The 27,779-nt window shown below is 38.5% G+C and overlaps 1 protein-coding gene across 2 annotated transcripts; it reads left to right on the forward strand.

Moving 5' to 3' along the window:
* Positions 1 to 929: 929 nt before the first annotated feature.
* dnajc10 (DnaJ (Hsp40) homolog, subfamily C, member 10) lies at positions 930 to 20,811 on the forward strand. 2 transcript variants are annotated; one of them, XM_008279968.1, is made up of 25 exons: positions 930 to 1,239; positions 3,178 to 3,435; positions 4,289 to 4,451; positions 4,610 to 4,660; positions 5,639 to 5,721; positions 6,008 to 6,139; positions 6,950 to 7,043; positions 7,775 to 7,852; positions 7,938 to 7,981; positions 8,993 to 9,058; positions 9,380 to 9,445; positions 9,526 to 9,615; positions 9,726 to 9,836; positions 9,909 to 10,023; positions 10,750 to 10,877; positions 13,102 to 13,218; positions 13,318 to 13,419; positions 13,646 to 13,706; positions 14,740 to 14,834; positions 16,009 to 16,142; positions 18,072 to 18,125; positions 18,214 to 18,361; positions 18,445 to 18,567; positions 20,245 to 20,352; positions 20,440 to 20,811. In XM_008279968.1, exons 2-25 carry the CDS (start codon positions 3,226 to 3,228, stop codon positions 20,449 to 20,451), a joined length of 2,385 nt encoding a protein of 794 aa, XP_008278190.1. In that variant the 5' UTR covers positions 930 to 1,239; positions 3,178 to 3,225; the 3' UTR covers positions 20,452 to 20,811. The 2 variants fall into 2 exon arrangements, with proteins under 2 accessions (XP_008278190.1, XP_008278191.1); XM_008279969.1 differs by having other exon boundaries at positions 938 to 985.
* Positions 20,812 to 27,779: the final 6,968 nt, after the last annotated feature.

Consider the following 27,779-nt stretch of genomic DNA (forward strand, 5'->3'; position numbering starts at 1 on the left):
CATTTAGATGACGTCACGGTGAAGCTTTATCAAGGTAGTCAAGTTTTGTATAGATTTTTTCTTACAAGACAACATTCAAGCATTTTAAAAGGCAGGGAGATATTTTCGGTGCACATTTATGTTGTGTAAAAAAAAAAAAGACAAAGAAGGAAAAAACCCCGGCATACATTCAAACTTACGCTAAGTTTACTTACAGAAAGTCTCCCATCCATATAGCACAATTAGGTACAGGAAAGAACTAAGTATTAGGGCATTCCTGTCCTTCCTACATACATAAAAATAACTTTTGCGTGTACAGGTAAATCCAAAGTATTCATACCAATTCCAATTTTTGATTTCTAATACATTTTTATTTGACAAATAGGTTTCTCCTTGCTGGTAATTACACAAACTGATGACAAAACACAGCGAGTTGTTGGCGGCGGCTCGATTGTTGACACCGTCACCTCACAGCTAGAACATCCCCGATTCGCCGGGGGTCTTTCTGTGTACAGTTTGCATGTTCTCCCTGTGCAGCGTGGGTTCTCACTGGATTCTCCGGACTCCTCCCACAGTCCATACACATGCTGAGGTTAATTGGTGATTATGAACTGTGAATGTGAGTTTGCTTATTTGTCTCTCTGTGTAACCCTGTGATAGACTGACGACCTGTACAGGGTGTCCCCTGCCATCGCCCCGAGTCGGCTGGGATGGACTCCAGCAGCCCCTGGCCGTGAACGCACCAAACGTGTCGTCATCGAAATGCGGCACATGAATTTCTGACTTCGTAAAGTCAAAATAGATAGCCAACAAAAATCACGATAATTGTTAAGCTTCTGCTTTCAAAATAAAAGCACAAGGCATGGTGAGCAAAGGGAAGGCATTTATATTGAAAAAAGAGAGCGATGATTATATGTGTATGATTGTGGGTAACTTGATGCCGGTTTGAGCCGGACTCTGATGCGGATCTTCATTTGCAGTTTCTGGAAGTTGAGACGCCTCAACGGTAACGAAGCTGCTGTATTCCTAAAACTACAGTTTTTGTAAACATTATAAGAATTGTAGCTTGAGCTTCACCAATACACTGCATACAAGATCCATGTCGCGGTGAAGCTGACGAGCTAATTAGCTTAGCAAGTTTAGTAGTTGCAGCTAAACTAGCTTAGCTTATTTTAAGGTTTTTGTGGTGAAGAAAAACACAGAAATCTGGGAAAAATTCCATTTGATTCCGAGGACACCCTGCAGTGTGAATTAACAAAGGTAAACACTCTAGTTTTTATGTACACTCCGTTTTTACTTGTCGTTATTTATGTGTGACACAGCTAGTACTGTCTGAATTGCTTTGCTGGTCATCTTTAGTTTTCCAAATATCTGAATTTTCTCAGGCCTTTTTTCAGAATGTTCTGAATGTCCATTACAATTTCTAAGTAGTGAAGATGGTAAAAAATTCTGTTCAAATATTAGATGTTGTAAACAAATCACAAATGTACAGGAATGATTTGCTTCTTGACCTGTTTTACTGCAGGATGGACAATTATGGTCTTCTGTTTGGTTACAGATCTGATCTTTTACAGGAAGCTGTGCAGGTGAAGAGACAACAACTCATTAAAAGAAAAAAAAAAACAGTGTTTATTAGGGCTATAACTACGAAATATTTTCATTGTTGATTAATCTGTTGCTTATGATTTTTTTGATGAAACTGTCCTTTATTAATTTATAAAATTGCCAAAAATTGTGAACAATATCGATTTGCGATATTCAGTTTATTTTCATTGAGAAGGAAAGACATCAGAAAATATTCACATTTAAGAAGCTGCAATCAAAGAATCAGAGACTTTTTACACAAACTGATGAACCAATCATCAGAATAGTTGGCAATTAATTGAACAGTCAACAACTAAACAGTAAACTGATTACTTGTTGCAGGTCAAGTGTTTGTTAAATGGTTTGAGCTTAGTGGACATTTTTTGGTGACGTGTTGCACATCTTTTTTTAAATAAAATGTGTCAAACATATTGTCAGATGAGGCCAGACAGCTGCTGTTGACTGACTAACTTATTGCCAAAAGTGTCTTCAAGATAGAGTTGCAACAGTTAGTTGATTTCTTGTCAACTATTAAATAATTGCCAAGTATTTTGATAACTGAGTAATCAGTCTGAGAAAGAAAGAAAAAAAGTCTAAATTTCCTGAGTCTAGCTTCTTCAAAGTAAATATTTTCTGATTTCTTTCCTCTATGACAATAAACTGAGTACCTTTAGATTGTGGACAAAACTAAAATTAAATACATTTTTCTGAAGTTTTTGACATCAGACAAATCAATAGTTGCAGCCTTGTTTTAAAAGAAAAAATGGCAAACTGCAAGGAAGCTTGTTGATATTTGCCAATCTGGCTTCACCGCAGGCATTACATGGCGATATGTAACGTAGGAAAAGCCTGGAGATGTTTCAGGCACGAAATGAGCAGCATAAGTTTGCAAACCTTTTACATACACTAAAAGGCAGCTACACAAGACTGAAGGAAAGAAGAAACATGAAAAGTAGAGTCACCAGTGGCCCTTTCAACCTTCATATGCTGCAGCATGTCTGCATACCTCATTACCTGTCATTTAAATTGCATGACAGGACTTATTATATTTAAAGGCCAAAATATAGTATTAACGATTTTCTCCTTGAACCAAAAAGAATAAGTGAAAATACAGACAGTAAACAGCAGAACAAGTTTGATAAGTTTTCGCTCAGTATGTTCAGACACAGGCAGCAAGAATACAGAAGAAAATGCAGAAAATGCTGCTCTTGCTGTTAGCTGTTAACCCAAACTGACAGCTCAGTGGGATATAAAGATGGAGGGGATGGAGGGACCCAGTTTACTGCTCCTCCAGCTGCTCTAAGCCAATCCACACGAGCCACATAGGCAGAGTGGACACACGAACAAAGCAGCCCACAGACCAACTAAAACAATTGCGACAGGGGTTGTAATACGGAGTGTTGGCTGTTCAGTTATGATGTTTGTATTCCTTGCTTTAAGAATCAGTTGTTTGCCCATGATGCTGTTAACGTAGCCCAACTGTGGGACGCCAACGGCTGCAGGGTTGGGTGGACTGTTTGTCTAATCTGTCTTCTTCACACAGCTATAAACCAGGTAGCTCTGACTTGCCACTGCACAGCCTGAAGGAATAATCTTTGTGCGTTCCTGTTCCAGCTGCTCTGGTTGTAGCTGCTTGCTGTGGTTGTACTGGGAGGACTGGTGATGGGGTGCAGGGTCGTCCTCGGGGTCCGGCGGCAGCATCTCGTCCAGCTTTTGCTGCCACTGCTGCTCCTTCTCTTCCTGGTGGCGGCAGTTTTAGCAGACGGTCGAGATTATTACGATCTGCTGGGAGTTAGCAGGGAGGCGACGACCAGAGAGATCCGACAGGCCTTTAAGAAGCTGGCGCTGACCATGCACCCCGACAAAAACCCTGTGAGTTACTCTGAGGGGGCAGAATACAGAAACATTGACGAAATAGACTTGTGACAGTAATGAAAAATGCTTAAAATTAATTGTTGCACATAATAGATAAATGTCTAATGTGGGCGACTGAAATGAATTGATAAATAGTTGAAACTATTTGCTAATACTAGTAGGTAAATGCTTGAAATAGTTTATGAACATTAATGGATAAGTGGTTAATATAGACAGATAAAATTAATTGTGTAGTCGTATAAATGCAAGCCTGGCTAAACCAACCTAAACACTGACAGTTAAATTGTCCCTTAGATAAAACCGATTCACCTACATATAATTAATGATATTAAACAACATCTTGTTTTTTTCCCTGAACTCTGAAACCCACTGATGGGGTTGAAATCACCAAAATATCACCATTTATCAGAGCCAGAAGCTGACAAAATTGCAGGATTTCCAGCTTTCTGACGGCCCTTGAAGGGATCACATTTGACCAAACCTAAGCTTGAAATTGTGATATTTCATCAAAAAGATGATATTCTACATATCTCTTTTCAAAACTTGCAAAAAACAAATTGTTTGCACCAGATTCTGTAATAATCAATAAATTCTACACTCCTGAGAAACTGAGAAACTATGTCTGTCCAACAGTCATGTGACAAGACTTCAGAAACCTTTTGGCTGAACTGCGGGCTGTGTATACACAAAGAGAAAAAAGAGAGAGAAAATCAAACATACTTGATCAATATAATAAAAGCAGCATGGCTCAAAATGGGACACATCTCATTTAAGCACTTGCCAAAACACCTGCAAAAATATTAACCCTACGTGGTGCTACCCTTAAGCCATGACAAAAATTATGTTTCAGGGCGACCCCTCAGCCCACGAGAAGTTCCTGGAGGTCAATCGAGCCTACGAAGTTCTGAAGGACGAAGACCTGAGAAAGAAATACGATAAATATGGAGAAAAGGGTTTGGACGAGCAGCAGGGAGGAGGTTATGAGAGCTGGAACTTCTACAGATACGACTTTGGTGAGTCCACGATGATGCTACAACAGCAGCACCTTTGTTTTGTTTGAATGGAAGCCATGATATGACATGAAAATGTATTTTTTAATTTCAGCAGCTGATCATGCTGTAAAGAAGTTAGCATCGAGCTGTATAATATTTAAATGTGTCCGTTTGTGCAGGTATCTATGACGATGATTTGGAGATCATCACATTGGACAGCGGAGACTTTGGTAAGAGTTTTGCTTGTAGCTGTTTCCAAAATGGCATTTAAAATTTAAAATTTACGTGCATTTTAAGTTATATTTGTGTTTGAATTGTGCAAAAGATAAAATATGTACTCTGTAAAATATTCTCCATCTGCTGGATGCCTTAAATTCTTATGTTTCCTGTGAGAAAACAGGTTGTCTCTGTTATAGAGGTTTTACAATTCTGTATGAAATTTCTGAGGATAAAATCTACCATTTTAAAATATTTGTTGGTAGAGATAATGTGTAGTACTGAAAAGATAAATAGAAACCTATGATTCTGTTAATATTTGCCCTGACAGTACTGATATAGTAAAAATAAAATTTATTTCTATAGCACCTTTCAAAACAGGAATTCTGAGGAGCTTTCCCCAAAAGAGCAACTATGAAATACTAGAAAAGACAATAAAACAATAAGAAAGAAAAAAAAGAGGTGTTATAAAATATTATACAAATGCCAGTCTGTACAGGTGGACTTTTAAAAGCCTTTTAAACTGACACACTGACTGAGCTGTTGGGACAGAAAGGGAGAGTTTACTAAAACAGTAAAACTATGATCCCACTTTATTTTCTGTTTGGACGTTGGGAATTTTAAAAGCAACTGGTTTTTCATCTTAGGGATCGAGGTGCAGAATAAAGTTGTAAAAATTCAGAGATAGGAAATTAAAAGAATGTTATTTTTGGTAAACTTTCATAAGTGACTGAGCAGATAAGACAAGCTGTACCACAAACCAGGAATCTTCTAGCTGTGGGGCGACGATGCTAACAACCATGCAGCCCTCAGTTTAAACAAAACAGTAAAATTATCTCAGAAAGTTCTTGAAATATCAATGCAAAATTTCATAAATAGCATTTCAAAAGTTTCTGATTAAAACATCTAAAATCAAAGTCTTATCCAGCATTAATTTATTACTTTTTTTTAGCAGACAGGTATTGACTGATGTGTGTGTTTGTGTGTTTCAGAAGCAGCAGTAAACTCTGGAGAAATCTGGTTTGTCAACTTCTATTTCCCACGATGCTCCCACTGTCACCAGCTGGCTCCGACGGTAATATAACACTAACATAATAAATGCACTCAGCACACACTGTAAACGTAGCTGAAGCCATTTAGGATTTTACAATTTCACTTGCAACTTATTTGTTGAAATAATACAAGTCTGTGCCATTAAAATCTAACAGTTTTTCAGTCACAGTTTCTTGCTCATGTTGTGCAGTTACAAAGTTTGACCTTGTCTTTAGTAAAAAATTAGTGATATATGATACTCACTCACAGAGACACAGTGTTACCCAAATGATATCACATTTGTGTGTCTGTTGTTCTGTCGCACACAGTGGAGGGAGTTTGCCAAAGAGATGGATGGAGTGATCCGGATCGGAGCCGTGAACTGTGGAGACAACAACCATCTGTGCAGGAGGAAAGGCATCAACAGCTACCCCAGTCTGTACATATACAGAGCAGGACAGGTCTGTTCTCTGTTTATTTATTGTCTAAGGCTTGTGGAGTAGTTCAGCTAACTTAAAATATATTTTATAAATATTTTTTCCTTGAAATCAGCAAAATAGCAACATTTATCAGAGCCTGAAGCTGTAAAAACAGGAACAATTGTCAGATTTTCTGCTTTTTGGTGGTCCTTTAATGAACCAAAAACACTTTATTCTGCACGTCTTATTTACAAACTTGCCAAAAAATAACGTTGCTGAACGTAACGGAAAAGCTAACTTTTTGCCTGAACTGCAGGCTGTTTCTACACAAGGAAACGACGAGAAAGAGAAAACAAAACATACTTGATGAACAAAATTATTGCAGCAAGACAGTAAACCAGTATACAGAGGAGCAAGTTACTGATATATCAGGCATGGTGAAACATCTCTGTAGAGAATCCACATCCTCCTCCTTCTGTGTTTACACTAAAAACAACCTGCATGTTTAAATTGATAAAATTCAGGTATCAGCATTCATCATTTTGTGCTCAAAGTTAAAAAAGTTCAAAGTTCACTTCAACCACTGTTTATGAAACTTCAAACATAATAAGCTGATTATTATTAAATTATTATCAAGAACATGGCGTTTTTATGTTGCTTGAATTCCTGTTGTGCAAATAAAAGCTTTTATGTAGCATCACTGGATTTGCTTTTGCTTCTTTGTGGAAAAAAATGTCCACGTTATACATCAAATGTCTGAATAGATGTTGCAGGAAATGAATTGTTAGATTTAATTTAATATCTGCTTTGGTTATTACTAATTCTCAATAATTGTATGCTTCTAATCTGTAGAGACCTGAGAAATTTAATGGGGAGCGAAGTAAAGACAACCTGGTTCGCTTCTCCATGCAGTTCATCACAACAACCATCACTCACCTCTGGCAAGGTCGGTTCATTTCAAAGATATTTTTAGATTAACTCCCTCTCTTCATTGTGATGACTCCCCGTCTTCTCTTTTTTGTGATCTTAACTTTTGTATTTATATACTGAGATTCTGTTTTGTAAACTTAAATATTCTATATCATTCATCAGTATTTCTATAACAAACTTTGGTGACTTGCTAGTTGCAGTTTGACTTGGACAGCTTGAGTGAGACACATATTGCATTATTTTACTTTTTGTATCTTATTTTTTTTGGTTTATTTTGCACCAGATGTTCTATCCCTCAGTATCTTTATTTAAAGTAATTCCTACAAACATCTCTTGCACAAGCTTTTCTTTAGTTTGCATTCATGTGCTAGTGCATTAAAAAAAAAAAAAAAAAAAAAATTTCAGATATTGCATTTGATTTTAATGAGGGATCGACCATATTCATCCAAATTAAAACAAAAAAACTGCTTTACATACTTTACTGTATGTGTAATAAGTCTGGACTATAATAAATTTTCACTTTCCTAAATAACTGTTGAAACACTCGTGTAATATTTCTAAAAATGCTAAGTGTTTTAAAAATGTGCTAGTATGTCTGAGTATATGCAGTTGATTGTGTTTTTAAATATGAGTGTCTTTGTGTAAAAATAGCATCTTTTATAATAACTGTGCTTCTTCAGTGTGCAACCAAGCACGAATGAAATTAGATCAGGCTGGTTGGTATCATTCTGGTTGTGTTTTTTATAGGTAACGTGTTCAGTGAGATAGAGAAGGCTTTTTCGTCTGGACTCGGTTGGCTGATCACTTTCTGCTCTGACACTGGAGGTAAACATTCTGGATATGAGGACATTTCTCTACATTTCTCTACCACAGAGTATGTATGTTTTACTAGTGTGCTATTCTCTCTCAGATTGTCTGGAGCCAAGAACAAGACAGAAGTTGGCAGGAATGTTGGTGAGATCACAGTACTAGTATTATCACAGGGTTTCTCACAGATGTATATAGCACAAACCACCCACACTGAATTATGGATGTCCTCTGTGAAGGTTAGACAAAATAATGCACTTAAATTAAATGAAAACTAGAGTGGAGATGCTTTTTTACAGAGCAGAAGCAATGTACAATCTACAGTGAGTGAGAGCACATTGTTGGTTCCAATCTTTTTGCCTTGTGCCTCTTTAAAAAAGTATTTTGCTAATCGTGAGCAGTTTGCCGGATCCACTATCACATGATTAGTAATTTTCAGAAGCCTGGGGAATTATCATTGTCATTTATGGCGAAATACTAGATAATTTTGAGAATAGTATGAAGAAAGATTCCCAGAAAATACGTGTAAAATTATGTAATCCTAACTGTTCTTGAGTAATTTCTAGAAAAACAATAGTTATAGGTGGAAACTGAGAAAGTGTTATAGTTGCAAAGTGTCCGCATTATCCGTATTATATTCAACTTTATAACAAAAAAATAGAGAATTGTTTCTAAATCATAATCTGACTGCAGTGCCCAGTGGAGTTTCCTCAAAAGATGTTATCATTTGATTATTGGTGCCAACAAACTACCCAAACTGACTTTAAAGTGAATTGAATTTGTTTTATTTAAACAACAACATCTCAATTTTGATACAATAAAAAGTTTGACCATGTAAGTAATAACCTATCATATATCACATAGCAAGATCATAGACTGTTTATCCAAAACTCACCACATCAGTTAAAAATCAGATTTTGCCCCTTTTATGTCCAGTATATTGATATTTTGGAGTGTTGTGTACTATAAACAGTTAATTGAGGAAAGTTCAAGAAAAACCCCTCACATTTTTGTGTTTTTGACCTCGATAAATCTTGTGTTAAACATCTCACCTTTATTGTTTAGTTCACTGAGTAGCTGTTGATATTTATACTGTAAATTTGTTTTCATAAAGGATTTATAGAAGGTACAGATCTGAATGTATGTGTCTGCATGTAGGATGGTCTGGTTAAGGTGGGATGGATGGACTGCACTACAGACGAGCAGCTCTGTGACAGTTTCCAGGTAAAGATCAGCACTACTGCAGTACAACTACTGCTGTAACATATTTGGTATTCATAGAAAATATTACTGTCAGTTTGTTGTCATTGATTCTGTATTGGTGAATACATTCCCATAATCTTCTGCTAGTTGGGAAGATAAATCTGAGTATCATCTGCAAAGAAGCGGATGTAGTTATTTGTTTCTGAGCACACATTGTCTCTACTGACTTTTTTGTTTTGTTTCATTACTCCCAGGAGTAACAGTATTTGGTAAAATACCAGTAGTAGTTTTAGTAGTGTATTGCAGTACTAGTATTTGTATTTAATCCTTCTGCGTTTTCAGGTGACAAGTGGAGCGACTGCTTTGTTCCCACCTGGAAGTGCTTTGGATAAAGAAGGCAGTGTACTGGTAGGAAGCAAAACACATTTCTGGCTGTGGTAGTACTGTGTGTAATACTGCAGTACTGACTTAATGTGCATGTGTTTCAGTGGCTGAATACTCTGGACAGTAGAGAGATTTACAATCAGGCCATCAGCCATCTGCCTGATCTGGAACTTCTAACCAGCGCCAACTTCCAGGTACTCACACCACACAACTAATAAACACGGCGGCTTTCAGATGCAGATCAATACTACAATACATGTTAAAGTATTACCACTTTTGGTGATGTCTTCCTTTCCATCTTCAGAGGAAACTGGCTCATCATCGCTGGTTGGTCAGTTTTACATTTGGAGACAGAAGCTCCACCTCCAACGAATACAAGAAGCTACAAGCTTTCCTCCGGGACGACCACATACAGGTACCTGTCTGTCCATCTGTCTGTCTGTGTCTCTGTCTGTCTGTATGTCTGACTGACTGTTTGTGTCTCCAGGTTGGCAGAGTTAACTGTATATCAGACTCAGAGTTGTGTCAGTCGCTCTACATCCATAAACCCTGTGTGGCCGTCTTTAAAGGACTGGGAATCCACGACTTTGAGATTCATCACGGTCAGTGCATCCTAACTGTGCTTTTACCTTTATGTGTTCCGATGTAATTCACTCTTGTTTTTACACCACGGAACCACTTTTATGTTTACTTACTTTTTGGTTAACCATTTGATTTGTTTAATAACAAACTGTTATGCAGTTGACATGTATGTACAGTGCAGTATTTACGGGAGCACACATGTTTGACCCCCACTGACAATCACAGGAGAAACGTGGTCTTGCACCTCGGTTTGAACTGGTGTTGGTGCAGATTATTTAATATTGTAAGGTGTTTACAGAGCCAGCCTGAAACCTCCTGACCTGCTTGCAGACTCATCGGGAATGACTGGATAATGTCAGACATGTGTGATATTTACAAGTTAAAAGCTGCATCTTAATACATTAGTGCCCTGAACAGTAGACACCAAGTAACACTAAACACTCCAGCTCTCGAGGCTGATGTTTGCTACAGATATTACACCTGATATTAAAATCTAATTTCCAGTTCACTCTGAAGTTCACTCTAGAAAACTGCCTGTTAGGATTTTAGTGTTTCCCAAAGTCCAAACAAAATGTCTTTAAATGTCTCATTTTGTCCAGTGAGCAGTTGTAAACTCAAACATATTCAGTTTCCTTGCAGAGAAGTATAACAAAAAAAACAGCAATTTTTTTTCTTTAAAGGAGCTCGAACCAATAAATGACTTATCAAAGTGTTTTTACCTGTCTGTGTATCCGTCTAACCTGCAGGTAAAAATGTCTTGTACAACATTGTGGGTTTTGCGAGGGACAGTGTTCGAGCTCATGTGACGACTCTGAGGCCTGACAACTTTCCTTCGGACAGAAAGGAGCCCTGGCTGGTTGATTTCTTCGCTCCGGTTCGTAATTCTGATCAGCGGATTGATTGATACACACACACTGGTTGTGAATCTTTCACCATTTTTTCATGTCCTGCTAACATGATTAGGGGCATTAGGTTGTCATGCTTCATCTTTTGTTTTAGTGTTTCACTCACTGTGTTTATTGACTTTCTGTGATTCCTTTATCAAGTGTGAGTCCAACTTAGAACCAGTCCAAAATTCTGACTAAAGCAACTTTACTAACTCTTACAGCAACATTTTCCGCAGCAAAACTAGTCTATTGTCATCACCTGCCTTAAAGGAAAAATACAGATTTTAAGTTGCAGTAACACCTCAAAGAATTGGAGTCAAGAACTGCTAAGAACCAGAATTAGTGAACAGAGTCTGAATTTGTCATGACGCCCCAGCCTCAGCCCCAATCCTTGCCTGTCTCCCTCTCTTCTCCCTCCTCTCTACCTCTCTCTCTCTCCTCCTAGCTCAACCTCTCAGTCACTCCAGCCCTGCTCAGCCTGCCTAATTACAGCTATTGGAGACAGCTGTGGGGAAAACCTCACATGAACTCAATTATCCACCTCCTGCTATAAAGCCCCGTTCATTCCACCACACCCTTGCCAGACCATAGACCTTCATACCATGTGTTTCTGTTGATCCCCGTTCTGTCTCCTGCCTGCCTGCCTTCCTGCCTTTCCTGAGCTGCTGCCACCTGGACCCCCCTGCATCAGCAACACGGTCCCAGATCCTTCCTGCAGCCAGCCTTCTCCTGCCACTGGTCTCTAACCTGTTTCCAGCCTGCATTCCCCCAGCCAGCCTTCCCCTGCCACTTTTCCCCAACCCTCGCCAGATCCTGTTTCCAGCCCAGCCTTCTCCTGCCACTGGTCTCTAACCTGTTTCCAGCCTGCATTCCCCCAGCCAGCCTTCCCCTGCCACTTTTCCCCAACCCTCGCCAGATCCTGGATTCCCTGAGCCTGTTTGCCTCTTTTTCTCCCTCTCTTCTCCCTCCACTTTACCTCTCTCTCTCCTCTCCACCTCTCTGCCTGACCTGTGTCCGCACCTGGGTTCCCCGATCCCCCACCATGACAGAATTGGTAAAATATAAACCAATATCCAACCCTAGCTATGTCTGCTAGCCTGATATGTTTTAAAGATTTGCTTTTTCTTTTGCAAATTTTCTTAGTAGCAGGATTTAATAACTCATGTAGCACATTCTGCTGCTCACACAGGTAGAAATGCCACGTCAGTAGCGATAAGGGTGACCGAACCTCAGATTGTTTTATGTCTCGCGCATTATTGTTTGATGACCAGCCTGTCAGAGTGCCTGTTTATCTTCAGGGCAGGTTATAATGCAACACCTACAACTCAAACAGTAACAGAGAAATACGAAGAGGCAAGCAGAAACAAATTAACGCTCCATTGAGAGCAGAGTATCTAAATTACTGTAATTTAAGTGTGTAAACAGAAGCTGATAGTCAAGTCCATTCAAATTCATTTTGATCAAACTAAATATCTAATAAACAATAAAGTAATAAAATCAGCAAAATAAGATTTTAATGTAAATGTGTTTTCATTAACTATTATCTGAAAAACAGGAGTTGGTTCTCCAGTAGGATGTGGAAGGACACACTGAAATGACATCATAAAAACAGATCCAGTCAAAGCTCAAATGATGGAAACTATAACGAATATGATATTTATGTTCGTTTCATGTGAGAAAATTATAATCATACATTAATAAATGGATATTCCAGCAAATTTTCAGCATTTCTATGCAAAAAATTTGAAAATATGTATGAAAGGTGGATAGAAACACACTTATTTCATAGTTACTCCCAGACCTTAGTCATATTAACTCCAGGGTGTAGTCATATCCCCAGTTCATACACAGATACACAAGCTGCTACTCATCGGTAAATAGGCCTGCTAATAACTTGCAGCTGCTCAGTTTATTCTTTTTACTCTGTTTCAGGAATCCAAAGAAGTTGATTGTTGGAGTTTGATTCTTTTGGCTGTTTGTCGTTTTCTTCTCCAACTCAGCTTCTGTTGTTCTTGAAACAAAATGGAGGACAATATGATAACGTCATTTCCCTTTTAATATAACAGAGCTATAAAAAGCTACAAGTCTGGAATAGTAAACTAGACTGCAAGTGTCAAGCTTCAGAGTCTGCAGGTTAAAAAGACATAGTAATAAATTATTAAATTATTCCTGCTGGAACGTCCTATTAACTTCATTGGTTTGTGCATGCAGTGGTGTCCACCATGTCGAGCTTTACTGCCTGAACTGAGAAAAGCTTCGATCCAACTGGCTGGACAAATGAAGTTTGGCACCCTGGACTGTACCATCCACCACAACCTCTGCTCCATGGTAAGTACAAACATCTCTAGAGTGTACCATCATTATGAGGTGAAGACTGCACTCTGTACTGTACCACAGACTGGTTTCCTTTTTCTCTTTATGTCTCAGTATAATATTCAGGCTTATCCTACCACCGTGATCTTTAACGGCTCCTCTGTTCATGAATACGAAGGACAACATTCGGCCGACGGCATTCTGGAGTTCATACAGGTAGTATTTGAAAGAAATAACACCCTCATCAAGCATGATTCACACTGCAATTACGTTTTGCTCCCATTTTTGATTATCAGTTTAAAATTTTAAACTTTATCTTCTCTCTGCCTGTGTATCATTTTGATCTGTGTACTCTGTGCCTTATCAGTAAACTATCAATCAATATAGATACATTTTATTGTCAACGTGTATATATACAAAGGGCTTCTTTCTGTTTCTGCAGGACCTGGTCAATCCATCTGTGGTGGTTCTCGATCCTTCCACCTTTGCAGAAAGAGTAAAAGGTAAAATTTTCCTGACTAGAGAATAAAATGTCACAATGACAGTGACCAAAATGGTCAAGGTTGTCAGTATTATCCTGGACACTGGTAATATGTGTAGGAAAGTAAAAAAATAATTACTAATACACAAGTGTTAAATTGAAAACCACAAGGGTTTACACACATTTTGTTTGCATAAATAGTAAACAAGACGACTCTGTCCAACAATTGACATAAATACAGATGAGACTTGTCTCTCCTGTTCGAACACTTATAGCCAATTCCGTGACTGCCGGCTTCTAAATGAACAACATACTTTAGCTATGTGACTAAGCTGCAGATCGTGTTATCGTGTGCAGGCTGCACACAACACATGCAGCAGCAGAACAATGTCCAGTTTTTTGTTGTTTTTTTTCTACATCACTAACAAGCTATTAGGAGGTTAGACAGACAAACTGTGATGCTTCAACTCATTCCAAAGTCCTCACGTCATGCACTGACTCAAAAGTGAACTCTCTTTGCATGCTGTGTGATTTTCTTTGTGCAGACAGGGTGACCACATTTTTACATTTTTGTCAGAACTTTTATGAAAACTAAAATACACTTCAGACTTTGCCCTCTTAGAAGGCAGAAAAATCTCCAGGCTGCCTTCACTGCCTTCGGGCACTTTTGTTATCTCTTGTTGATGCTGGACAGTATTTACTTTAAGTTTCAGACAGTTTTAATGGTTAGAAAAGATGCACTAACTGTCAGGAATACAATAAAATGCACTCTAATGTAATATACTTTATATCATAAAGTATGTATCATAAAGGAATTTATACTTACTGAACATTTCAGTGAAACTACAGTTGAGGCCAGAGCAACACCAGAAGAGAGCAGACCCAGTTTCATTCTTTTTAAGGCGTTACTGCAGCCTGTTCTTAAAAAGACTTAGTTCAGCCGTAGCCTGGAGGAAGGGAGGATGTTTGGAATTTAATTAATTTCATACTGTGTGTGACTTGTAACTCTTGCTGAACACAAAACCAAGACTCAGGAGAGGTTGTCTGTGTTGCAGGTCGGGCTGAAGGGCAGATCTGGGCAGTGGATTTCTATGCTCCCTGGTGTGGCCCCTGTCAGGCTCTGATGCCAGAGTGGAGACGCATGGCCCGGGTACAACACACACTAAAAGCATCATATACGCATCACACACACACTCAAACAACCTGAAGTGTGTAGAGAAAACCAGCAGAGAGTCACACTTACTGAGAAATCAGCCAATGCTTTCTGTATTTTTTAAAACTTCATGTGAAAGACCCGAATAATTTAGGACCTGCAAGTCATTATTTTGCATACTTCAAAATACAGGTTATCCCATACAGCTCTCACATGCAGTGTGCTAATCGGTTTTGGTACACATAGAGCCTGCACAGTAATTTCTCTGCTCCTGCTGTTTGTGTTTTGATGAGATACCAGTCGGAATCCTGCAGGCAGCTGGTTCGGTAACAGCAGGTAAACAATCTGCACACTTGTTCAGTTGACTCCAAGAAAACAGAATATCTCATGGAGTTTTAAAACCTGCTGTTTGCCTGATTGAGCCTAAAGCAGGTCACATAAATCATCACTGCCTCTATGCAACACTCCTTGAAATACAAGGAATGTTGAATTGTAGTTCACTGTTGTACAAATGTCATAAAAATGAGTAAGATTATGATTTGATTTTCTTTTTCTGTTCATTTAATGCCTCTCCTAGTTTGAGATTAGTTGGAATAATGCTTTTGAACGCTACCTGTTTACTGCAAATCCAACAATCCACCTCCACCAAGTTTTTGGACTCTTTTTCATTCGGCTTAAAACCAAAAATGTGGCCACAGTGCTGCCAATGTATAAATCCATCCATTAAATATACACCGTGTAATCCTCACTAGGATCGCAGGGGCACTGGAACCTATCCCAGCTGACTCAGGGTGAAGGCAGGGGACACCCTGGACAGGTTACTAGTCTTGTCCAGTCAGACAAACAATCACACGCACATTCACACCTACGGACAATTTAGAATCACCAATTAACCTTACTATTTGGTACAGATGTGAAACCATCAGTGATTCAGCTGTGACTTACAGACACAACAAAGGTTCTGAGTTTTAGCTGAACTGCAGGCTGTGTTTACACAAAGCAGAGGGGACACAAGTATGTAAAAAAAAAAAAATATATATATATATATGCAAACCACCTCTCCACAAACAGCAGAGAAGAAGCAGCACATTGATTCAGGATTAACAGTAGAAGAAATGTTGTGAAATCTGTGTAATCCACATTTTTTCTCTCTTTTTCTGTCATATTCCAGCTGCTGTCGGGTCAGATCCTGGTGGGTTCAGTTGACTGTCAACGCTTTCAGTCTTTCTGTCAGAGTCAGAGTGTGAGGGCATATCCTGAAATCCGCCTTTACCCCGGAAATGCCCGACAGCCGGATCGCTTCATGTACGTACCACACTGTAAAATGCTCATTCTAGACGGGCAGAATTTGTCTGACATTATTTACACACTCTGACATGTTGGGAAACTAATTCAGTCAGAACAAGATAAGAAGATGTCACTTTATCTCTGTACATCCAGTACAGACATGTGTTGAGCAAACATAAATACATTTCAATTTGCAGTGACATAAGTGAGGTGTATCTCTCCAGACAAGGGAACTCTTTTAACTTTTATTTCCAGAGACAGGTGTGTAGGAGAAGAACGAGCAGATAATAAGTGTCAAACAGACTCCTGCACACCATCTAACCTGCAAAAATAAATTTATTAGTGTTTTCTCATCAAATGGTTTGTTACAAAACCTGCTTGCGCGTCTGAAAGGCATGTTGTCTTTGAACTGCCTAAAACATACCATTTGTTACAGCCATCCATCCATCATCTATACACCGCTTAATCCTCACTGGGGTCGCGGGGGGCTGGAGCCTATCCCAGCTGACTCAGGGTGAAGGCAGGTTCACCTGGACAGGACTATCACAGGGCTACACTTAGAGACAGACAACCAAGCACACTCACGTTTATACTGAAGAATAATTTAGAATCACCAATTAACCTCAGCATGTTTTTGGAGTGTGGGAGGAAGCCGGAGAACCCGGAGAGAACCCACGCTGCACGGGGAGAACATGTAAACTCCACGTAGAAAGATCCTGAGTGTCCTCACCCAGACACAAACCGGTGACCTTGTAGCTGCGAGGTGACAGTGCTAACCACTGATCCACCTTGCAGCCCTAATTACAGCCAGAAACTGTAAAAGCAGAAGGAATATTTTAATTTTTAACTTCCTGACAGTCCTTGAATTTAAGTCTTTGTCATAAAAACAAACCAAATATAAGCTTAGCTTTGTGGTATTTCATTAAAATCACTTTATTCTACATCCTTCTTTTTAAAATGAAGTAAGAGTTGTTCTGTTGTCATGCTCTCATTGGGCCATAAATATGGCTGCATTGATGATTTTTTTTGTCTATTAATCTGTCAGTCATTTTGTCCATTTATGAATGGAGGTGTTTAGTCTATAAAATGTTAGAAAATGGTAAAGAAAAAAAAAAGTTGATCTCTGTTTGCCAAAGCCTTCGTTAAATGTCTTGTTTTTCCCACGACCTGAAGATACTCAGTTGACTCTCATAGAGTAAGAAAACAAACCAAAAATATTCCAATTTACGAAGCTGGAATTAGAGAATTGAGACTCTTTGCTTCTTTGAAATGTATTTGGACTGATTAATTGACTATCAAAACAGGTGCTGACTAATTAGATCATTGTCAAATAATTGATTAATCAGCAGCTCGAGCTACAAACATGCCGGATCCTTTAGAACTGGAGTGTGAAATCATCAGTTTAGGATGTTATATCATGTCTGTTAGTCAGGATGGTAGCGACTTCCACAGTCGCTAGAGAGGCCGAGGATGAGTTCTGTATAATTATATGATGTGCTGTCGCTTCCTAAATAATGCACAAATGTCGGACGCGTTTCTCTCTTTTTATTTAAAGTGATTTGTGATTTGCAGGCATTACATAGTACTGGGCAGGATGTAGGCTACGGTAAACTTGTCAAACAAATAAAGACACTATCCGTATGCTTCGTCGATCAAGCTTAGCGTAGGTCACTCAAGCGTGGCGATCTACAAAAATTACGGCTACCCAGCCCTCCTCTCTCTGTCAAAACCACCGTGTGACTGACTGTCAACGCTTTTGACAGCTCAACCTGTCACCAACTACGCCCATGTAACCCATGCTCCACATCACCATGACAACCGAATAAAACAAACTATTCACTTAGTGATCAGTCCTCAAAAACAAAATTTGTGGCTCCTACAAGGATGTTTTACTGTCCTATGTATTTATCTTGCTGATTGTGTCTTTCTATTGATCTGTGTCTGCAGGAGTTACAACGGTTGGCATAGAGACTCGCATTCACTGAGAGCGTGGGCCTTGAGGTGAGACAGAAGTTTCTTTCTTTCCCTCTCCGGTGTAAAAGAACCAGTTCTTTGTTGATAAATGTGAGTTAACATCTTGTGTGCACAGTTATCTGCCCAGAGCGTCGGTGGATCTGACTCCAGAAACCTTCAGATCTCTGGTTCTGATGGGTCGGGATCACTGGGTTTTGGATTTTTACGCCCCCTGGTGTGGACCCTGTCAACACTTCGCCCCAGAGTTTGAGGTTATGGCTCGGGTGAGACACGGAATACACCTCAGACGTGAAGAATAAATGTTTTCTGCATCTCTTAAAGTGACATTTATTTTTGTGCCTTACAGATCCTTAAAGGCGAGGTCCGGGCAGGGAAGGTGGACTGTCAGGCTCATTATCAGACCTGTCAGGCGGCAGGAATCACCGCCTACCCAACTGTCAGATTTTACCCGTACCTGGGAACAAGAAGGGTGAGGATGTTCATACAGTTTATACTATTATTGTTATAATTACAGTTAGTGTTATGTTCACAGAAAGCAGCGCTGAATGTTAGATTGGTCCAAACAAAACACTGAATCATTAACCTGTTAGAGTCCCAAATTCTGAATGTCAGTCTGAATGTGAGACTGTTAATTCACTGTAGTTTACACCTAAGCTTTTCATTCCTTCTCTGTCAACCTTAATAACAACTATCTTTCATTCTGGACTCTGTTTGACTTGTTGTGTTTAAGTTTCCACAAATGTATTCAGTTCACTTTAATTGCACTGGAGGCACTAAAAATCTTTAGTTTGCCCAGAATCAGAACAGTTAAAAAACTGCTTAAAAATACTGGATACCGTACCTTTTCTTCATTTGTGACTATTAATTGATTATTTGTCAACTATGACATTAAGTGCCATCTATTTTGATAATCGATTATTAAGTTTAAATAGTTTTCTAAGGGAAAAAAGTCTGAATTGTCAGATTGTAGCTTCTTAAATGTCAAAATGTACTGCTTCCTTTTTTCTTCTATTACAGTAAACCTACATTTTTCAAGTTCTGGACAAAATAACCATCTTTCATGCTCTTGCCATACGAGCTGTATTTAAGGTTCCCCTTTGCTGTTTTTCCACAAATGTGTTCAGCCCATTTTAGCTGCACTGGAGCCATGAAAAGTTTGTCAGAACTGCTTCAGCTAAAAAAAAAACAAAACAACAACAACAAAACGTCATCTATCGATCTGCAACAAATATTTGATCAAGCTGAAATGATTACATGCTGCAAGGTGGATCAGTGGTTAGCACCGTCACCTCGCAGCTAGAAGATCCCCAGTTCATGTCCCGGTTAGAATGCTTGGGATCTGTTCTCCCCAGGCAGCGTGGGTTCTCTCTGGGTTCTCTGGCTTCCTCCAATCCAAAAACAAGCTGAGGTTAATTGGTGATTCTAAATTGTCCATAGGTGTGAATGTGAGTGTGCTTGGTTGTCTGTCTCTAAGTGTAGCCCTGTGATAGACTGGCGACTTGTCCGGGGTGTCCCCTGCCTTCACCCTGAGTCAGCTGGGATAGACTCCAGCCCCCCGCGACCCTAGTGAGGATTGAGCAGTGTGTAGATGATGGATAGATGGAATGATTAATCCATTATTTGTAAACTATTTTAGTATGTCCACTTGTTTGCTGATCTGTTAATCAGTTTTCTGATGAGGAAAAAAAAATCTGAATTTTCTGATTGAAACTTCTTGAATGTAAATATGTTCTGATTTCTTTACTCTTATATTACAGTAAACTGAGATATTCGATTTCTTGACAAAGGAAATCATCTCAGACTTCGGGAAACAGTAAATTACATTTTTTTAAAATTGTTATTATCCACAAGTTAATAGATACATCTAGAAAAGAATCAACAATAAAAGCCCTACACTGAGGTGTTATAAAGGTTATGTGCAAAATAAGACAGTAAGAACATGAAATACATCCATCTGCAGTAAGAAATGTTAATCCATTGAGATAAGAAAAATACAATAAAAAATTCTGACATCTCTGTTGACCTGGTGTTTGTAATCATGTCAGAGAAACGACCTGCATTAGATTTGATGTGAAAGAGTCAACAATGAGTCGAATGTGAGTTTATGATGGTAAAAGACTGTATAATTGTATTTGTGTGTTGACAGTACGAACACAGTGGAGAGCACATCAACAGCCGGGACGCTAACGTGATCGCTGACAGCGTCAGACAGCGGCTACAGGTGCTGTTGCCACGGTTACAAAACAAGCCAAAGGTACAAAAACTATGTATTGACTTCAAATTCAACCTAAACCAGCTGCCGAACCAAAAATGGTGACTTCTTTCTTTGGTTTTCTTGCAGGATGAGCTCTGATGGAGTTGGGGGATGATGCTGATGTGAGAAAAACCAGCAATCTGATTGGTCAGGGACTGTGGAAGTGGATTTGATTGGTCCAGATCAATCAGCAAACACTCCTTGATGAAACCGCAGCAGCAACGCAGAGACAGACTGTCAGCTGCTGTGCTGAATGTACGAAACACTTCTGCCTTGTTTTTATTCATTTTTATTTCGTCTCCATCGTTTGTATTTACTCTATGAAGTAAAACTGTGGGACACCAGAATACTGGACATGTTACTGACACACAAAACACACAACCAAATGTTGACATAGTGCTGTATTTTATTGATCATGTAGAAACTGTTTCAGAATAAAACGGTGTGTTTCTGTTAAAACGTTTCTTAGTTTTACAACATTCACTGCAGATTTTATTCTGTGTGTCACAAAGGTTTCATACATACAACAAAGTGGCAACTATTTTCCTAATTTTAATTTAATTTAACTGTTATTAGTTTTAAGCAAAGATGACAAACATTTTATGCCTCTTGCTCCTTAAATGTGAAGAACTGCTGCTTTTCTGCGCTTCAGCCTGATTGCCTTTTGGGTTTTGGCCTTTTGATCAGATAAAACAAGACCTTTTATGATGCTATTTTGGCCTCTCTCTGACATTTTATTGACCGAATAATTAAGTCATGATGAAGATATTAATTAATGTAAAAAAAAAAACCCAAACAAACCAAAAAAAAAAAATAATTCAAAGTAATTCAAGCCAAACTAACAACAGCAACAAAAAAGGCCAGAAAGGCAAAATGTAAAGAGTTAAACCTGATGAAAGATACAAAATGCAAAATTCAGACTTTAATTCTAAATAAATTCATGCAACAAACAGCAATTGATACAAATAAAATTACAAAGGTGACAAAAATGCCACATTAAAGGATAAAAAGTACAAGCAAAAGAAAAAGAATAAATTGAATGAAATCATGTAAAACCATAAAAATGAGGTCAAAATGAAAACAGGATGAAAAAGAGACGACATCACATAAACGTACGTCTATAAAAATGTATTAAGATATAAGGAGAAGAAGTGATTTAAATTTATGCAAGGAAACAAAACACTTAGAGTCCAAGTACACTGGTTTATCTTTGAATTAATGAAGGATTTTTGTATTTAAGATAACAGTTTCTTGGATACTCTTTGGACTGTTGTACAATACTAGGAAAATAATAGGAACTGGAACATTCATTATTTTTTGTCTTGTCTTGAAGAGCACCTGGTTTTATATTTTCTTCATTTTTAAACTATCAGCTTGACTCGGACTGGTGCTTTCTGCTTGTTGTGTGTTTTCAGTAGAACCAGTAAGTGGTGCTGTTGCTTCTCTGTTGCAGTCTTGGTGACAGTTCAGGCTCACAAATAGTGGGAAGGTGAACTGCTGCAGAATACTGAAAATACTGAGCCATGCTGTTGTAACTGTCAGAAGTGACAGACGTGTCCACCGTGATATAAAACGGTAGTAAAAAGGCAGTTGCTCAACTTATAACCCTGAGAAAAGAGTTCATACAGTTTGTTTTTTGACTCAAGTAAGTCTGAAAGTGTTCAAACCACAAACAGATGGAGCTTAAAGCTGCTGCACACTAAGTCTGAGTGTGATAACAAAAAACTGAGTGCATAAAGTTTATAAAGGAACAATCAGTTCTCTGTGTTGTTTTGCTGCAACTGAGACAACTTGAGCTGTGAAAGTTAATCAATTAAAGGATTAGTCATCGCCACTATTTTGATAATCCATTCAACTCACACAAGTAAACATTTTCTGGTTTCTTCCCGTCACTATGCCAGAAAACTAAATCTTTAGGTTGTATACAAAACAAGACATCTGTCATCTTTGGCTTTGGAAAACACATTCTTTTCACCATTTTCTGAGATTTTCTCGAACATAAAAATCAAAAAACTAAATAATTGACAATGAAAGTAATCATTAGCTGCAGCTGTAGTAGACAGGTTGATAGATTTGTGGTGCTCAACATGATCAGACTTGTAGTGGATTTTCCCCTCTCGTAATACTTTTTTTTTTGCATATTCTTGAACAACAAGGTCAAATACACCTTGGTAATGGTGTTGTATATTGTGTGAGATGAGAGCTGTGGTTCACTGACCAGTTTCACACCAAAATAAATGGTTCTTCACTGTCATTACAACAAACTGTGACTATCCTGACTTTCAGAACTAACTTGAGAAACACCCATCCATCATCTATACACTGTTTAATCCGCTCTAGGGTCGTGGGGGAGCTGGAGTCTGTCCCAGTTGACTCATGGTTCACCTGGACAGGTCACCAGTCTATCACAGGGCTACACAGAGAGACAAACAATCACACTCACATTTACACCTACGGACTATTTAGAATCACCAGTTAACCTCAGCATGTTTTTGGACTGTTAGAAGAAGCCGGAGAACCTGGAGAGAACCCACGCTGCACGGGGAGAACAAGCAAACTCCACACAGAAAGATGCCAGGATGCTAACTGGGGATCTTATAGCTGAAAGGCAAAAATGCCAAAAAACAAAAACAAAACAAAAAACCTCAATAACAATTAACTTTTAAAAAGTGTCTAATCATGAACTCTAAACTGACTACCAGCAAGTCACCTGCTAAAACTTCTCATAAAGCTTCCTTAATGTGGTTGTTTTCATGTTTCTAGAAATATCTTTGGGTTGTGGACAAAACAATACACAAGTATTAATGAAACACCAATTATTTTGTTAATCAATCAGTCTGAGTAACTTAAATTTTTTTTTTTTTTTTAAGTCTCTCAATTCTCTAATTTCAGCTTGCATTCTAGGTTCTTTCCTCCTTTTCCTGCTCAAGTAAAGAGCAACTAACTCAAAACTGTACTAAATGTAATTGGTTACTTTCCACCCGAGGAATTACATCAAAAAACACTGAAAACGCTAAAAACTGCTATCCAACTTCTTAAAAAGCTTTCTAGATGTGAAGACTTCCTGGTTTCTTGGCTCCTCTGTGACAGTGAACTCAATATTTTTGGGTTGTGGATTTAGGTATTTCTCAAATATCTCTTAAAGATGTTTCTGACATTTTAGTGACCAAACAGCTCATTTATTATTTAGTCATTTGGTCTATAAATAAAAAGTATTTGCTTATGAATTGTAGTTGAGTAACCCTAAGCATATAATAGTAGAAAATGGAAAAACTCAAGTAAAATGCAACTAACTCCCACCTGTAAGATAAGATAAGATGAGATGAGATGAGATAAGATTTTATTAATCCTGAGTGAAGTTAAATTACATGACATAAATGCAGTGTGTAGCAGAAAAGCAATAAGATGAAAGTGCGATACATGTGTGTAAATAAAAATAAATATGGTGAAATAAGACCAAATGTATTAATTTTTACAGACATTATGTCATAATTAAATAAATTTTTTGACCTGGCAATGATCCTAAGGGAAAATCTGGGGCATTACCATAATATATTACAATTCTTCCTGATGGGAACATGAGCGTCTGCACCACATTTCATATAAATCCTGACTTTTTCATCCCTGCAACTACATTATATGTAATTACAAATATATTTGGACAGTTTCAGCTCCATGTAGCTCTGATTATATATGCTGTACACAATATCCAACCATCACACAAATACAAAGGCCTCACAAAGTGGAAATACTCAGTAAAAAAGAACAATATTTAAAATGTTCCCTACCACTGTAATTAACTAAATGACCTTAGGTACTTTCCACTTGAGCATTATTAGAGCAGGACATTTCTCTCTTTCATATCTCGCCCTCCTCCTCCTCTCTCTGGCTGTTTTGTGGGCAGTTGGAGGTCAGCATTGACGCAGCACTGCTCCATAAACCGCTGGAACCACTTACTGTGTGTGCGTTCTATTGTTTCATGATGTGAAATGGAGCAGCAAGTTGGACCAGCACTGGCTGAGGTATTGTGGGAACCGACCTGGTGTGTTTGGATGATGATGTCAGATTAAAATCAGAGGTTTGGTCGTGCGTATTTGACTTGGACAGCGGCACTTTCTGTGATGCTGTAAACGAACAGATGTAAACTTTTACCACGGCCGATCACACTGATTAACATGCAAGAGAAACTCCTGTCATAGTGGATCTGCGTGTTTTAATCATTTAATCTTCCGCATTTAATGACGAAAATGAATTAAACCAAGTATTTTATTACAAATTTGGTGTATTTTTTTTTCTTGATAATGTCAAAGCGTGACAAACTGTTTATTAAATCTTAGCAGATAAAACACAGCTGATTATTGGACAAAATCAGAGCCAAAATCCGAGTAAATTTCACCAAACTGTTGCTAAACATCAACAAATGTTCACTGAACCAGTGCTAAAAATACCAGAAAATACTGGACCAAACCAAGGCTTAAACATCAGAAAATGTTGGACCAAACCAGGGCTAAACGTCAGCAAACACTGTACCAAACCTGTACAAAACATGTCAGAATATTGGACCAAACCAGAGCTGAAACATCAGAAGATGTTGGACTAAAAGGGGCCAGAAGTCCTAGTAAATATTAGACCAAACTGGTGCTAAACACCAGCAAATAATGGATCAAACCAGTGCTAAAACACCAGAGAATACTGGACCAAACCAGCACCAAAACCTTGGCATACACTGAGCCAAACTGGGCCAAATGTAGGTTAAAAACACCAGTGAATATCCGGCCAAACTTGTGCTAAACATCAGCAAATACTGAATAGGTAGGGCTGAAACATCACAGAATCCTCGTGTAAATTAGTGCCTGACATAATTAAATACTGATTTGAAACATCAGAGAACAGTGGAACCAACCAGGGCAAAACACTAAAAAATAATACATCAAACCAGGGCTAAAACCTTATTGAACATTGGACCAAACATGATCCAAAAACACCAGTAAATATTAGACAAAACTAGTGGTGAACACCAGCAAATACTGGACCAAACCTGGGCTAGAACATCTGAACATGTTGGACCAAACTAGAGCTAAAACATCAGAATATTGGCTTAAACAGGGCTAAACACCAATAAATACTGAACCAAACTAGTGCTAAAAAGATCAGAGAATATTAGATTAAAGAAGCTTCAACTACAAGAAAATAACAGGATAAAAAAAGGGCTAGAGAATCAAGAAAAAATAGGAGCCAAACCAAGGTTAAAGCACATGTGATACTCAGTTAAAAAAAAAAAACCCATAACCAAATACTGGACCAAACCAGGGCTGAAGCACCACTGAATACTGGACTGAATATCAGGCTTTCAACACTAATTGGGCTCAAACGTTATGATAATACTGTTTTGTTTTCAGTATTTTTTATTAATCTGTGACTCTTATCAACTTGATAGGTAGGTGTATGTACATTAAAGCTGTGTAGTTGCTTGTTTTAGTCTATTTTCTGCCCTCTAGTTTTGAAAAGTCACTTCGAGCAGCTTGAACTGCTGTCATCGAGGTCAGTCAGTATGAAAATATTCAGTGTGTGACTGTTTGCTGTGTCAGCACTCAGGAACATGAATAGAGCCACTCAGCCTCCAGAAACAGACTACACCTTATCCCCACGGCCAGGTGTGTTTTCAGTTAGCTGGTCGGCTGAAGTCAACATGGAGAAGAGCGGCGAGGACGAGAGCAGAGGAGGATAAGGAGGTGTAATAGCAGTAAATCCATGAAAACATTTTCTCTTCCCTCTCATGGAAACTGCAGCTGAGAAAACACTGCTGGAAATTAGTAGGCAGGAACTACTGGAAGGATGCCTACACACACACACACACACACACACACACACACACTGGACATACTAACACAATAACACATGCACACACTGCACGATGGCTGAATTTCATGCTGTTGCTCTGTTTTGTTAAAAAAAAAAAAACACTTCAGTGAGAAACTTTGAAAGTCTGAAGGTTCCGCTTCTCTTCCTTTCTGGTCTTTTGGATTATGTTGGTCTAATTTAGGTTTTGTTTGAGGACTGTCTATTAGCAATGAAGAAGAAGAAGCTTTATTTTCATTGTACACAAAATACAACAAAATTGTGTTTGGCATCATCTTTGTAGCAGCTAATATGGTCACATATCTAAGAAAAAAAAAGTTTAAAGGGAAAAAAGAAAAAAACAAACAAGAGCCTAGTAAGAGCCTGACTGAGCACAGTTTTAGCATTAACTACAACCCTATTTGGACAGGAAGAATGGGAGCCCCATTTAACTCAATGTTCTGGGCTGCTGCTGGTGAAATAAAGGTGAATATTAGATAAGAATAAGAATAAGGCCCCTATAAACAACTTTTGACCCAAAAGTGGGCCAAAACCATCGGAAATACCAGACTTAGCGAGTGCTAAACACCAGCAAATATTAGACAAAAACACTTGGTCCCAATAACAGGTAAATTTTAGACCAAACTAGTGCTAAACACCACCCAACCATCCATTATCTATACACCACTTAATCCTCACTAGGGTTGCGGGGGGGCTGGACAGGTGGACAGGTCACCAGTCTATCAAAGGGCTACACTTAGAGACAGACAACCAAGCACACTCACATTCACACCTACGGACATTTTAGAATTAGCATGTTTTTGGACTGTGGAAAGAAGCCGGAGAACCCACGCTGCACAGGGAGAACATGCAAACTCCACACAGAAAGATCCCAGGTGTCCTAACTGGGCCGTGAACTGGGGATCCTTTAGCGGCGAGGCGACAGTACGTAGATTTTGCAGGTAGCTAAAAGGTTCCACGGTCCATCTGTCTTCATTCCTTATTTCCTCCCCCAAACTCAGGGTAGGGTCAGGGCAGACTCAGAGAATCCTAAAACATTATAGAATCTTAGAGCATTCTAGCATCTTATAACATTCTAGAATCCTAAAGCACCATAGAATCTTGCAGACCCTGCTAAACACCAGAAAAGCTAAATAATCAATAATCAATGGATCAAAATACAGGCTGAAACCCAACAGAATATAGGACCAAAGAATAAAAACAACAGTGAATATCTGACCAAACCAGGGATACAACACTTCATAAATCAGGACTGAACCAGGGTAAAAATGATAGTAAACAAAACAAGGCACATATTATAACACCATCAAATACTTGACCAAACCAGGGCTTAAAACGTCACAAAACACTGGGACAAATGTGGACAAAAACACTAATGAATTTCAGCCTAAACACAAACAAACACTGCTAATTGGCTACATTAAGTCTTACTCTGGTTCACCACAACATACAATATGCAATGCAGTCAATAAGATCCATTGCAGTGACATACATAACTGTAGTTATTAGCTGGCATTCAAGTCATCAGGGCAGGACAGCTGTGCAATGAGGAACTCTGTTTATATGAT

The sequence above is a fragment of the Stegastes partitus genome, unplaced genomic scaffold, assembly GCF_000690725.1.
Source record: "Stegastes partitus isolate 25-593 unplaced genomic scaffold, Stegastes_partitus-1.0.2 Scaffold177, whole genome shotgun sequence".
In the NCBI taxonomy this organism is placed as follows: domain Eukaryota; kingdom Metazoa; phylum Chordata; class Actinopteri; family Pomacentridae; genus Stegastes; species Stegastes partitus.

What these genes read in the sequence shown, in the direction of transcription:
- dnajc10 (XM_008279968.1), top strand. Translation starts at nt 3,226, where the DNA reads ATGGGGTGCAGGGTCGTCCTCGGGGTCCGGCGGCAGCATCTCGTCCAG. An exon ending in TGCACCCCGACAAAAACCCT is followed by an intron (nt 3,436 to 4,288) that starts GTGAGTTACTCT and finishes ATTATGTTTCAG; the next exon opens with GGCGACCCCTCAGCCCACGA. An exon ending in GCATTCTGGAGTTCATACAG is followed by an intron (nt 13,420 to 13,645) that starts GTAGTATTTGAA and finishes CTGTTTCTGCAG; the next exon opens with GACCTGGTCAATCCATCTGT.